General features: G+C 56.4%; 1 protein-coding gene across 5 annotated transcripts in view; it reads left to right on the plus strand.

The window, feature by feature from the left end:
• Zfpm1 (zinc finger protein, FOG family member 1) overlaps positions 1 to 12,944 on the plus strand; it is a 58,677-nt gene extending 45,733 nt beyond the window's left edge. For 4 of the 5 annotated variants that reach the window (XM_050165174.1, XM_050165175.1, XM_050165173.1 and 1 more), the window contains 6 exons: positions 7,821 to 7,920; positions 9,373 to 9,579; positions 10,165 to 10,395; positions 10,617 to 10,712; positions 10,799 to 10,945; positions 11,115 to 12,944. In XM_050165174.1, the coding sequence (XP_050021131.1) occupies positions 7,821 to 7,920; positions 9,373 to 9,579; positions 10,165 to 10,395; positions 10,617 to 10,712; positions 10,799 to 10,945; positions 11,115 to 12,880 (2,547 nt within the window). In that variant the 3' untranslated portion in view covers positions 12,881 to 12,944. The remainder of the gene's footprint in view (positions 1 to 7,820; positions 7,921 to 9,372; positions 9,580 to 10,164; positions 10,396 to 10,616; positions 10,713 to 10,798; positions 10,946 to 11,114) is intronic. The other variant, XM_050165176.1, reaches the window with a different exon arrangement.
• Positions 12,945 to 14,237: the final 1,293 nt, after the last annotated feature.

Consider the following 14,237-nt stretch of genomic DNA (forward strand, 5'->3'; position numbering starts at 1 on the left):
TTGGGACAGCCTTTCTCATGTTGGGAAAGGTTCACTGGGTTCAGATAAGCCACCTACAGAGGCTTGTGGCCTAGCCACATAGCCTTTCAGCCACCAGGATAGGTACACTTGTCCCAGGCTGTCTAGTGAGAGCAGGAGCTGGCCCTGGGCTGAGCATGTCCACCTGGGGTCTTCTGTTTGCTGTCGCAGGCAGACTCCTTCCTGCTCAGAGTCCTTGGGACCAAAGGCAGTTCACATGGAACCAAGAGGCTTCCTTGAGCCTAGGCCTGCAGAGATGATAAGGTCAGTCTGTGCTCTATGAAATGGTGCCCTTGCCTGCTGGCGACCACATGGAGTAAGTAAGATAGGCCTAGAGTGATAGTTGACCCTGTACATGTCCAGGTCAGCCTGGGGAAGGAGACTGGCCCAGGGAGGGATGTCATGACACACAGCACAGCTGATTAAGGTCCCGCAGGAAGGAAGCCAGGGCATTCTTGTGGACCTACTTGGTGAGCATGTCATTGTGCAGCAGACAGCAAGTGACTTGGAGTCCATGTGCAAGCATGAACCTGGTAGCCCCTTTCTCCATGTTCACTCAGGAAAACCCTCAGGTAGCAATAGGAGCAAAGGCAAGTCTGCCAGGAAATGGCACCCAGGTCTCGGTGTCCCCTGTGTCAGTCTCCTCTGTATTCCTCGGGATGATCAGCCTAAGCCAGGACAAATAAGAATGTCCCAGGCACATTCTCCATGGCATCCTCCCCAGCCCTAGGGCAGGTCACTATCCCCGGTTTTTAAAATGTATTCTCCCCTTCTTCTCTGTCCATCCGTGTTTCCGTACTCACGTACCAGCACATACGTGTGTAGGTCAGAGGACAGTTTACAGGAGTTATTTGTGCTTTTCACCTCTTGGGTCTTGGAGAATGAACTCATATTGCCAGACTGCATATTGCAGACATGCATATTGCAAGTGTCTTCACCCACTTACCCATCTCCTTATCCTCAAACGTCCCCATTTTATAGATGGCAAAGCTAAGGCCCTGAAGCTCTTACCTAAATCACCAGGATCCAGAAAGCTGAGGGAAAGCTAGAACCCAGCCCAAACTCTTCTCCTGCCATCTCAAGCCACCCCTCCTCACAAGAGCCTCTGTCCCTGTCACCCTCTGTTTCCAGTTTGTCTCCTGGCATAGCTCAGCCCGGGAAGGTGGCAGGAAGGTAGACTCCAGCCCAGGTGTGAGATGCTGGCCAATCGAGTGCAGTCACAAAGCCTCTGAGGCTCCTAGAAGAGGGAGGAAGCACCTCCCTCCCTCCCCTCTATCTCACAGAATTAAATCCTTGATTAACCCTTATCTCCCCAGCAAGGCACTATCTCTGCCTTGGCGCCAAGCGTCCAGACACACGGTACAGATGATTGATTTCTGAAAGATATGGGTGCCTTTGCGATACTTCGTTTATTGTCTAAATATTTTTGCTAACATTCAGCGGGCTCTTATCAAATTCGACTGATGGGTCCCAGTTCTCCCCGCAGCCTGAGGAAGAAGTCGCCTCCTGCCCCATGGCCCTATCAGCCGCCAGGCAGTTCCTCCTCTCCCCTTGGAGAAGGAGGAGGGAGCGCGTGCAGATATGAGGCCCCTTTCCTGGGTTTCTCTTAGGCTGGGGGCTGCTCACCATGGGGACGAGTTGAAAAGAGAAATTCCCTCCAACATGCCCACCCATACCAGATATCCAAGGTTAGTGTCCAGGAGAGAAACTGAGTCACGCAGTCCTGAGTGGAGAGGTGATGCTCTTGAATCTAGGGCTTGCTATGGTTTCCATTGCCTGTAAAAGGCGACAGTTGGAAAAGCTTCTTGGGGTCCCAGATCCAAGATGTACCCTCCCCAAAAATGTTCAGAATGGGTTCATGAGGGAGGAGGGGGTGAGGGTGCTAAGTGGATAGTGGACCGGTCAGTGGTGGCGGGTGCATGGGTGGGTAAACGGGAGTAGATGGGTGGATGGATGGATGCATACATGGTGACTCAGATGGATAGATGAGTAGATGGATTCTAGGTGTGTGGGTGACTGAGCAGGTGGGTCCATGTATGGGTGGACAGATGGGCAGATCGAGGGTAAAGAGGATGAATGGGTGGAAAGACAAGTGGATAGATGGTTGGTAGGTGGGTGGATGGATGGGTGGAGGAGTGGATAAACAGACACAGAAATGGGTATATAAGTGTATGGCGAGATGGATTGTGACTGCATAGCCATCCACCCCAGCCTGGCTCTGCTGGTTCTGCCTGTTCATTGTTCCCCTGAACTTACTTACTTTGGCCAGGAGCCCACCATAACATCAGTGAAGCCGGGGAGGGCCCATGACAGCTAAGCAGGGAAAGATGCTAGAGAGACTGAAGCGAGACCATCTGGACCCAGCCTCCACGTGGCTTTGGGCAAGTCTTGACTTAAGTATAGAATGGCCTTTAGGTCACCCCCTAATGTCCTGGGGCCCTCTCACCTGAGGATTGAACTTTGGAGCCTAGGCTAGCATGGCAAAGCCCAGACTCACCTCAGGCCCCATCCTAGCTAGGGACTTTAGGGAGTGCTGGGGCAGCTTGGTTTACAAACCACATCCCTGTGTAACCAGGACGTGCAGCCCAGCTGTGCCCACCGCTGCTTTACCCAGACAGGGATAGACTGTGTTTGTCCTGCCGTGCTGACCTGCTAAGGCATTGCAAGCCCTGTCTAAGCACCTCAGAAGAGACAGTAGCCCAGCCTCGGGAACCTCAGCTGGAAAGGGCTGACTGGTGCTCTCAGATAGCAGGAAGATCCTCCATAGATGCCCGAGTGCTACAACCTGGTGTCTCAGTTATGCTCTGAAATAGTTGAAGACAGAGGCCACGACCCTAGTGGGTGGAGCCGACCCTAGTGGGCGGAGCCGATCCTGTGGTTCTCTGAGGCAGAGTCTGCCTGAGGCCTCTGGGAGCCCCAGGACCCTTGGCCCTCACTTTGTCTGCTACAGACTTCATGTGGGTCTCCTCTTCCCTTGCCCTTTCTCCAGTTTTTTTTTTAATCTTATTTTACATACCAACCCTAGTTCCCTCTCCCTCCCCTCTCCTGCTTTCTCTACTTCTTCCCACCCCACTCCCATCCTCTCCTCAGAGAAGGTGAGGCTTCCCATGGAGAGTCAACAAAGTCTGTCACTTGAGGCAGACCGAGGTCCTTCCCTGTATCTAGGCTGAGCATGGTATCCCCCCTCTCCCATAGGGAATGGGCTCTAAGAGTCTCTTCTCCTTTTAGGTCACTTGTTATTGGGCCTAGGACTGCCCTGCTCCAGGCACTTTCATATCTTCATTTTGATTTCTGAACAGATTTGCAAAGACCCTTTCTCTAAGTGAGATCACTCACAATCCTGGTGACTTCACAGAGATTGGAATAGTCTGGAGTGTCATCCGGCTGGGTCGCCAGTCAGAAGCAGAAGTGGACTACTTCTAGTCTAGACTTGCACCTGGCCTTGTGCAGGCCTGGGCACCCTTCTTCTCCAGGCTTCAGTTTCCCTGATGCTGTGGTAGGAGCTTGGGAAATACCCAATCGCCAGGCTTGCCCACCTGCTCCTGAGCCCAGGCAGCCATAGCCTTGGGCCCACCTGCAGCTAGCTTGTCCATAGGCCCTGAAGCCCACCCTCACCCCCACCCCCAAGATAAAAGGCTGGGGCCTGGAGGTGAGCAGCAGGCTCTTCCACACAGAGGGATGGCTGGCAAGGATGGCAGGAGTCATACACTTGTGACCCTCCCCAAGGTGATCACTGCTCTCCTGAGTCAGAGTCGCTGCCGCGTTTCTCTGCCTGTGGTGGCCAGCACTCTCCCGGCTAGTCTAACACAAAGCCCAGGCCTGATACTTGCTGGTCCCTTGTCTCCTATTGTCCTTGGCTCTTAGCAGGCCCTGGTCCTTCCTTTTTCCTATTTCCTTTGTCCCTAGAACCTGGCACACAGCTGGCCTTCAGGGACTGAGGCCTGAATAACCGAATAAGTGACTATGTGACCGAAAGGCCACTGGGATGGGGCGGAGCTTCTCAGACCTTGATTCTGATTCCCTGTGCATAGCCATCTTGGTGAGCCTCGGCCCTGCACCTGTGAAATGGGCCGTGGGCATTTAGGGAAAAGGAAGGAGCCCTGGGCTGCCCTCACTGAGGAAGATGAGTGGATCAGTATTCGCACAGTGGGGGGATCAGGAGAGGGGCTATAACTGGAGCCACCCTATGACCACAGGCCTCAGCTCTGGTTCTCCAGCCCATGGAGACCTAGAGTCCAGGCAGCAGTATGGGATGCCACTTCTGGGCCAAGCTGCCCACCTGAGAAGGCCTGCTTTCCCTATACATGGCTTTATAGTTGGACAGCAAGGTTTGAGAACAGCCTCAGATAAGGCTGTCATAGCAGATGGTGCACAGATATGGTTTCTGATGGTTATCGGCCCACAGAGTTGAGACACTGCTCTCTCTGTTGTTGGGGGAATGAGAACAGGCTCAGATCCACAAGAGAACTTAAAGTGGCTGACGTTATCTTAGTTTGGGGGCTGGGGTGAGTTAGAGCCAGGAAGAAGAGACAAATGGTGGCTTTAGGGGCAGCAAGTGGGATGAAAGCCAGGGCCCTTCCCTAACCTGGACACACCTGTAGAGATCGAGTGGAACCTGGGTGAGGCACTGAGACCAGGGAGAGAGATGGCTGCACCATGCCTCTGATGGTCTTAGCAAAAGGGCCAGGCTGTGAGAATTAAACACAAGCCCCATACGGAAGATAGAGCTTGACTGGTACAATATTTGCCTAACATGCAGAAAACCCTGGGTTCAATCCCCAGTGTTACATAAACCAGGCATGGGGTACACACCTGTCATACCAGGAGTCAGGAGGCAGAAGCAGGAGGCTGATAGCTCAGTCATCTTTGACTATGTAGCAAGTTCAAGGCCAGCCTGGATTAGGCGAGACAGGAGAACCTGTCTCATAGCTCTCCCCTCTGAAAAATAAAAAGGACCCCATGCAGGCCTGTTCCTTGCTGCCCATGGATGGGGCTGGAGGACCCTGTGGGGCTTTGGCTGGTGCCTTCAACACCAGAGAGGAGCTTCTACTCCCGCACTGCTCAGAAACAAGAAAGAGACTAAAGGACCTCAACCTGTTCTGCCACCCAAGCCTCTGCCGGAGGGGGTCAAAGAGTAGCCCCAGCTGCCGTGGAGGTTCTGGGCCAAACCAGGAACTGACCAGGGATGTCAGGTGGGATTGAGCTGTGCTCCAATCTCCAGGGCCTGAGAGATCCAGACAGGAAGAAGAGGGAATGTAACCCCTGTCCCAGATCCCAACCTACCCTGACACAGTGGGATGACAGCTCCCCTCCCCCAGAAACAGAGGAGAAGGACCACGGATAGAGGCGCAGGACATCTGTTTTGGGGCAGTCAGGATCTCATGACCCGTTTCCCTGGGGAGCTGATGTGATGATGGGCAACAGCCCCTCCCCGCTCTGCTCCTCTAAGTTGCAGCCCATGCCGCAATGCCGAGGGGCGGGGGATGCGGTATGGTGCTCCCTACACTGGGACCTCCACAGAAAGAACCGCTTGTGCAGCGTCAGCAAAGTGGTGCGCGCGTGTTTTTATCATGCCGTGAACATGCTGCTCCAGAGAGCGATAAGCGTTAAACCGACTGCGAGGCTGTCAGTCTCAGTTTGAGGGTTTAGAAATATTGGGACGAATAATTAGATTTCATATCGTTACCGCAGCGCCCATCAGAGGATCAGGCAGATTAATTTTCTCACCCTCCTCCGCTCATTAATATTCATTAGAGATGTGGAAGGCTGAGGCAGGGAGGGCCAGACCCAGCCACCTCACTGACAGCCACCTGCTCTGGCCTGGAACAGCTAGACTGTGGGAATCACAGGCCCCCGTGTGGGTGCATTGCCCCGCCTGGTTTGTTCCAGGCTACCCAACTGTAACCTTGAAGGCACACCTAGCCTCTGCATCCCTGGGGGTCAGCAAGGTACCCATTAAAAATGAGCCAGCCCCCACACCAACAGATCTGAAGCAGGCTCTTGGGTGGGTGAGATGCATTCCCTCCGTGGACATCTGGCAATTGCCAGCCTGGCCCAAGACCCTTTAAAGCTCACATCTGGGCCCAGAGAAACCATCCTGTTTATGTCATCCTTCAAGCAAGGAGGCGGGCAGTCGTGGCCCGTGTGTCTGCTCCCTGCATGCCCACACTCATCAGTGTCCCTGGAGGAAAGGGCCATAGAGAGGGTCACGACCTTCCTGGGACCCCCTGCGAGCCGGTGGCAGGACAGGGAGGAGTCCACAGCCGGCAGGAGCTTCTCTCACTCTATCTTCATAGCAACTGTGTCATGGACTCCATTCTGCTGATATATAGGAAACTGAGGCCAGAGGTATAGGTGTCACCTGCACAACTCTAGGCTTCCCCCTTCAGAGCCAGCTTATCTCCACTCTCTGTTCCATGACAAGCCACGTGGCAGCAAGCAGATGACGTGGAAGCCACCTGACTGGGCTGTACTGACCTCATGTTACATGGTCACTGGGAGTTCCCAGCTAGTAGACTTTAGCTTACTGGCTCTATGCCGTGTGCATGGGGTCTCTGAAAAGTTGGCCCACAGGGTCTCAGGGAAAGGTCAAGCCTGAATTAGACCCCGACATTTGGCCTTGGAGTCTATATGGGCACCACGTATGAGGAAACCCGGGAAAGCCAAGCACGGTCCTGGCAGGGTGGTGCCCCACGCAATCAGCGGCCCTGTTTCTCCTCCTAGCCCAGCCAGCTGTTTATCTTTCCTACCCAAGGAGCCAGTTGCCATGAGCACCACAGGGCTCCCTAGGACCCACAGAACGAGCTCTGGCCTCCAGTTAAAAGTTCCTGGGGTACAGGTTTCTGGTTAAAAGGTATTTATTTGATAAAACGGCGAGTGACCGACAGGATAATACACGGGCGTGAGCTGTACTTTTACACATAGTGCCTAAGTCCCTGTGTCCAGGGCTGAGATTCAGCCCCACAGGAGGGGAGATGCCCTGGGTGGCAGGAGTCACACACACCCCAAGGACAAACAGGACAGGGCTTCATCTGCCCCTGCTTTCCTGCCTGCCACTGGCTGTGTCCCATCTTCCACGTGAGGCTAAATCCCAGCTCAGCCTTCCAGCCTGGGCTGCCCTGAGACACAGCCACGTAGACTTCCTTTACTGCTGGGCTGAGAGCCAGGGTGTAGGGGCAGGAAATAAGCAGCTTTGGTGGCCCTGGGGTCTGAGCCCAGAGCTCTTTCCTTCCAGGTCTAGACCAAGCTGCAGAGGAAGTGTGTGGCATAGACCCAGGCTGGACCGTCTTACCCCACCCCCACCCTTTAGCAGCCTTGGTGTCCTTGCCTATGTGATGGTGAGGAGGGCACGGAGCCGCGGCTACCCCTGCCCTTTACTCGGATCAGCAGCGCAGCTGGCTGGGCTGGCCCCCACCACAGGGGTGTGCCAGTGCTGCCAGTGAAAGGACGGGGATAAAAGTTCCGCCCTGCACTAGAAAGGAAAGCTCTACTGCAGGGGCACACAAGGGTCTCTCTCCCTCCCTGGTATCCTGTAGCTCCCTGCAGGCAGCCGCTGTTGCAGCAAGGGAGCAGGTCTACAGACCCTTGGGCACACTGCTGATCTCTCCGGACCTGTTTCTAAGAGAGAATAATGCCTGCCCTTGGAAAGAGCAGCTCCCTGCTGTGCCTCCAAATATCACAGTGTTTGGACTACGCACGTCCCAGCCATATCAGCTGCCAGACCACTGACCACCACTGCACAGGGAAGTCCCAACAGGCACTGCTATTTAGTCTGACTCTTCCCTGCCCCTGCTCTTCCCTAGGGCCTGGCTGTGACCCTGCTGGTGGATGAGGCCTGCTGGCTAAGGATGCTACCCCAGGCCCTGACTGAAGCTGAAGCCAACTCAGAGATCTACAGGAAAGGTCAGTGTCTCACATACCTCCCTCCCCCTCCCCTCTAAGGTCTTTCAGAAAGTGGGGCCATTTGATTCTGTCTGGCCCAGCTCTTAAAGGGACACCAGCCTATCTGGGTGAGGGTGACAGTCTGACTGCTTGAGAGCACACCCATCTGAGAGGATGAGGGACAATCTTGGGAGCTGCAGTCCCAGGCAAATCCTATCTACTGACACAGAGCTGCATGGCCTGGACTGCGCCCCTCTGTGGCCACTGAGATCGCTGCTTCTCCACCTAGGCTCAGGTAGAGCCTGAAGGGCAGCAACCTGAGACCCAGCCTGGATTCTGTTAGACTGACTGTGCTGAGACCCAGAGCCACCCCTTACTCACTGTGGGACCTGGGGTTAAGTCTCTGGCCTTCCAGGTTGTTGCTCCAGCTAGAAAATGGGAACAGGCTATGGCCAAATGACTTCCTCCTACTTGAGTTCCCCCTCCCCCATCACCTTGAGCATCCCCTCCCCCATCCCTCCAGCCTTCTAAAAGTGGGAGATCCAAAAGTTTCTCTATCTGCAGGATCGAGGGGACCATGCTCCCCACCTTACCAAAGGGTGGTCTAAAGATCCAGAGAGAGCAGCCAGAAGGCAGGCAGCCTGTACTAGAGAGCACCATGCCCAGCACCAGATTCGATGTTCGCAAGCCATGTGCTTGGACCACTAAGTCTGCCCTGCCCATAGGTGTTGATAACAGTACTGCCCAAGTATGCTATCCACAAAAGACAAGGACCCTTCTAGGGCCGATGATGAAAGTCACATGATCTAGGTAGGGCCTGCACTTTGAGAAATTTGAGCCAAGCAGACAGGTTCATAATGACCCCAGAAATCCTATGGTCTTTGAGTCATTTTTTTCCCCTCTATCACCTTTTGCCCCCATAATGGGACTTACCCAGGCTCTACACTGCAGCTCAGCTCCTCCTGCTGCCTTAGGACAGACACATTTTCCTTTCTTTTTCCACTTTGTGCTGGGACTGGCCACTGACTTGGAACTGAGGCCAGTAGTGACCCTGCCCGCAGCTCACAGGAGAGCACAGCCTCAGAGTTCCAGGCCGGAAGATAGACCTGCTGGCCGGCACATTGGTTTTTGGTGGTTTAGGCTGCCCTCTACAGGCCACTCTGGGAACAGCAGCTTGCCAATTCTCAACAGGATGAAGGGATTGTCTTTTCTGGGGGCCCTCCCCCCCAGCCAAGTGGCTACTCAAGATCCCCTCAGTTGTTGCTGCCTCTCCCATACACACCTTTTACTGGAAATGTAATGGCCCCAATCCTTGCTCAGACACAAGATAGCACCCCTCAAATCCAGTCAGCCACAACTGTGGACCTGAACACATTTACCTCGCAATGTGAGGGACAAAAGGAAGGACTCTCCCACACACACTGTAAGCCCAGGATTACTGATCCCAGCATTATACATGCCTGTACCCTACAGATGACGCCCTCTGGTGCAGGGTCACCAAGGTGATACCTTCTGGTGGACTGCTACATGTGCTCCTTGTGACCGAGCCCCACAGTACTCCCAGACACCCCGTGCAGGAACCAGTAGAACCTGGAGGCCCAGCTCCAGTGCACACAGACATCCAGTTGCTGCCCCAGCAGGCTGGCATGGCATCCATTCTCGCCACTGCGGTCATCAACAGTAAGTATGCCACTCCCTGGGTCAGATGGGTCAGACTTTGAGTGACACTCAAGTCAAAGATTGGGGCTGGGGTGCAACTCAGAAGTACTGGGTATTCAGCATGCAAGAGGTGCAGTTTCTTCACACACACGTGCGCGCGGGGGAGGGGGTTGAATTGTGCTCCAGTAAGACACTGAACTGAAGCACAGTACCCAGCTAATGCAGGGTGACCTAAGTGCTAGAAGATTGCACACAGCCTGCTAAGGTGGAAAGGGCTCAGCCCCCAGGGGATCTGGGTACACGTCTCTTGAGGAATGTGCGGTGGAAGAGGGGGGCATGTTTGCCCTAAGGCAACGGTAGAGACGGGAGAACCCCCAGAGCCTGGGTGAGAAGAGGACTCATGAGTAGGTCACTGTTGTGGGGCATGGGTGACCTGATCATTCAGAGCTCCCGTTCCTGACAGGACCGTAGCCATGAGGGATACGTTGACAGGGGAGCTGGGTTATCAAAAGCCGGTACCTCAGCTTGGAGTCATCACAAACAGGCTTCCCAGGCCAGCCCCTACCATCAGATACCCACTGCCGGTCTGTTCTTCACCCCCACCAGAGGATGTCTTCCCCTGCAAAGACTGCGGGATCTGGTACCGTAGCGAGCGGAACCTGCAAGCCCACCTGCTCTACTACTGCGCCAGCCGCCAGCGAGCAGGCTCCCCTGCCCCGGCGACTGAGGAGAAGCCCAAGGAGACCTACCCCAATGAGCGTGTCTGCCCCTTCCCGCAGTGCCGAAAGAGCTGCCCCAGTGCCAGCTCGCTGGAGATCCACATGCGCAGCCACAGTGGTGAGTGCCCCCTGCCTGCCCCTGGTGCAGCTTACTCTGCTACCTTGTGCCCGTGCAGCTCTCCTGCCCCTCTCCACAGCCTGGGCATGTAATATAGGGCTAAGTATATGCCTGGACCCTGGGAGGAATGTGGCTGATAAGAAACAGAAAAAGGGCCTGGGTCCACAGTGTCCCTTTCTTGTCACTGGGATCCTAGACAGCCTCTCATCTCCATGTTCTAGGAGAGCGTCCCTTCGTGTGCCTCATCTGCCTGTCTGCTTTCACCACCAAGGCCAACTGTGAACGCCACCTCAAGGTGCACACGGACACGCTCAGCGGTAGGTGGGCTGGAGAGGGTCGGGATGGGGGTCTCTGGGGCCACACCTCAGCTCCAGGACCCTGACCACAACAGCATGGCCTGCAGGTGTCTGTCACAACTGTGGCTTCATATCCACCACAAGGGACATCCTCTACAGCCACCTGGTGACAAACCACATGGTGTGCCAGCCAGGCTCCAAGGGTGAGATCTACTCGCCAGGGGCTGGACACCCAGCAGCCAAACTTCCTCCAGGTAAGCAGCCATACTGGGACCCCATTGACCCTGTGATAAGTGGATATGGAGGGGGCTTTCACAGGCAACACGTGGCATCTTTGTCAACCTTTGTCCTAAATCCCTTCTGTCTGCCCCATCCTACACTGGGCCTGCCTCAGGCCTGACATGCAGTCCTCTGTTCTTGTAGATGGCCTGACAGGCTTCCAGCAGCACTCACTGATGCATGGTCCGCTGGCTCCTGCTGATAAGGCACCCACCCCATCCTCAGGACTGGACAGTAAGGCCTTAGCCGAAGTCACCAACGGAGAGACCAGAGTCCCCCCCCAAAATGGAGGCAGCAGCGAGTCCCCCGCAGCCCCCAGAACCATCAAGGTGGAGGCTGCAGAGGAACCCGAAGCAGCCCATGCCTCAGGTCCGGGAGAGCCAGGTCCCCAGGCTCCTTCTCGGACACCTTCACCGCACAGCCCAATTCCAGTCAGAGTGAAGACAGAACTGTCCAGCCCCACACCAGGCTCCAGCCCGGGGCCTGGAGAGCTAGCAATGGCCGGGACGCTCTTTCTGCCACAGTATGTGTTTGGTCCGGACGCGGGCTCGACCACCGGCTCCGCAACGCCACAGGCCTCAGAGATCCTGGCCAAGATGTCCGAGTTGGTGCACAGCCGGCTGCAGCAGGGCGCTGGGAACTCCGGGGCAGTGGGAACGCCTACCGGCCTCTTCCCCGGGACTAAGGGTGCCACGTGCTTTGAGTGCGACATCACCTTCAACAACATCAACAATTTCTACGTGCACAAGCGCCTCTACTGCTCTGGCCGCCGCGCGCCCGAGGACACGCCCGTTGTGCGCAAACCCAAGGCAGCCCCGGGGCCGGCCCGCGCGACCCCAGGAGCAGCTGCAGAGGCAGACCCACAGCGCTCGTCGCCGGGGCCCGGGCCGCGAGAGGAAGAGGCGGGTGGCGCGACCACTCCAGAGGCGGAGGCCGCTGGCCGGGGCAGCGAGGGCAGCCAGAGCCCGGGCAGCTCGGTGGACGATGCGGAGGACGATCCCAGCCGCACGCTGTGTGAGGCCTGCAACATCCGGTTCAGCCGCCACGAGACCTACACTGTGCACAAGCGCTACTACTGTGCCTCGCGCCACGACCCGCCACCGCGCCGGCCACCCGTACTCACACCGGCCCCGGGACCTGCGGCACCGGCGCTGACAGCTCCGCCTGTGCGCACGCGCCGGCGACGCAAGCTGTACGAGTTACCCGGAGCCGGTGCTCCGCCTCCCGCAGTGGGCCCCGCCCCTGTGCCTGTTGTCCCCGCCTCCACGTCGGAGCTGCCCTCCTCTCCGAGACCGGCGAGCGCAAGCGCCGGTCCCGCCCCCACGCCCTCGCCAGGCCCGGTGCCCGACGGCCCCATAGACCTGAGCAAGCGACCCCGTCGCCAGACACCGGATCCTCCTGCCCCTCTGCCCGCCCTAGCTGATTACCACGAGTGTACCGCGTGTCGCGTAAGCTTCCACAGCCTCGAAGCTTACTTGGCTCACAAGAAATACTCGTGCCCCGCTGCGCCTTTGCGCACTGCCGCCCTCTGCCCCTACTGCCCGCCCAACGGGCGCGTGCGCGGCGACCTAGTGGAGCACTTGCGCCTGGCGCACGGCCTGCAGGTAGCCAAACCCGCGGCCTGCCCGGGCGCCGAGCCCCGCACGCCCGCTGAACGTGCTCCGCGTGACAGCCCCGAGGGCCGCGCGCCACGCTCCCCATCCCCAGGTCCTGAGAACACGCCTTCTGACCCCACAGATCAAGGCGTGCGGACACCCTCCAAGGGCCCGACCGTGTCTGCTCCTGCGTCAGGTGGTGGTGGTGGCCACCGCTATTGCCGCCTGTGCAACATCAGGTTCAGCAGCCTGTCCACCTTCATCGCACACAAGAAGTATTACTGTTCCTCTCACGCCGCCGAGCACGTGAAATGAGCCTGCGGGGCCGCACCGCCTGGACCCTTGGCACTTAATAAAGACGTTCGGTGTGACAAACTCACTGACGGGCCGGCCTGTTGTCTTAGATCCAGTGGGCCTCATTCCACACCCCAGCCTGTGCAGACCTGCAACGGGCACCCAGCCATTTCCTCCAGGACCTAGACCACTCCAGAGGCCCACCCCCATGCAGCACTCTTTTCCTCTGCTTCTAGCTCACCGGCAGCCCTGCCACCATGTGCGTCTAATTGCAGACCACTAGGGAGAATAAAGCCTTGTACTTGCTGAGTCTGCGAGGAAGGGAGGGCACCACGTCCCCAAAGGCCCCTCCTGTCACAACCTGGGTGGGTCCCTATGACTACTGAATTGGCACTGGGGGTACCATCTGGTATACATGGGGGTATCATGCCTGGCAGATCCCATCCAACCTCGGTCTGGCCATTGCTTGGCCTCTTCTTTCCTTGGTCCCCTGAGAAAGCAAACATGCCCGATCTCCAACTCCATAAGTCTTGACCAGCAGCTGTGGAGGCTGAAAGTTGGGGACCTGGAACCTGATTTGCCCCTCACCCAGGCCTCTGAGGTGACCTGCTAAGGGGCCTGGGTTTGCACAAAAATAAATGTTCCTGAGAGTCATTCACAGGCCCCGCCCAGCTTACCACGGGATACACAAAAGCCACACTTTCCCAGTAGGAGCTGCCACACACCACCAGGTCAGCTGGAGCCCAAGATTTGGCTAGCAAAGGGTCCTGAGGAGCCAGGCAGACTCAGTCTTGGGCTCCCTTTTCATAAAAGCCAGCTGGTGTGAATTTCCATGAAGGGCGCTGGTTTCCATTCAAAGGCTGGTAGAAAGCGATGCCTCCCACGTCTACACTCACTGCTCTCAAGCTCTTTAAACAGTTTTACAGTGTGTACCTGAAGTTGTCTACGGGGGTGGAGAACGTCACGGAGATGGACTGGCCGGTCATAGATGCCTGAATGACAGAAGGCCCAAGGTGACCCTCCCCCTCCCCCTGAGCTCAACCCCATGCACAGCTGTAGACAAGGCCTTGGTTTCCATGGCTGTAAAATAGAATTGAGATCCCTTTTGAGAGCTCAGTCCATCCACAGCAATACTCAGAACTCAATCCTGGCATGCTTTCTCAGATGCCAACAATCCCTATGCATCCTCAAGTTTATATCCCATCCTCCTCTCCCTGAGGTCCCCTTGGTTTCCCAGCACCCGCTCTATGGCCTCTGGCATTTCATGTTATCTCCTTTGGTAATGTGAAATTGCCCTCTGCACCGGGAGGTAAGGGGGACTGTCATCTACATGAAAGGCACAGCCCTGGACCTGTCTTAGCCTCCCTTTAAAGATTTG

The sequence above is a fragment of the Alexandromys fortis genome, unplaced genomic scaffold (genome assembly GCF_014885135.2).
Source record: "Alexandromys fortis isolate MF-2015 unplaced genomic scaffold, M_Fortis_MF-2015_v1.1 scaffold_165, whole genome shotgun sequence".
Lineage (NCBI taxonomy): Eukaryota > Metazoa > Chordata > Mammalia > Rodentia > Cricetidae > Alexandromys > Alexandromys fortis.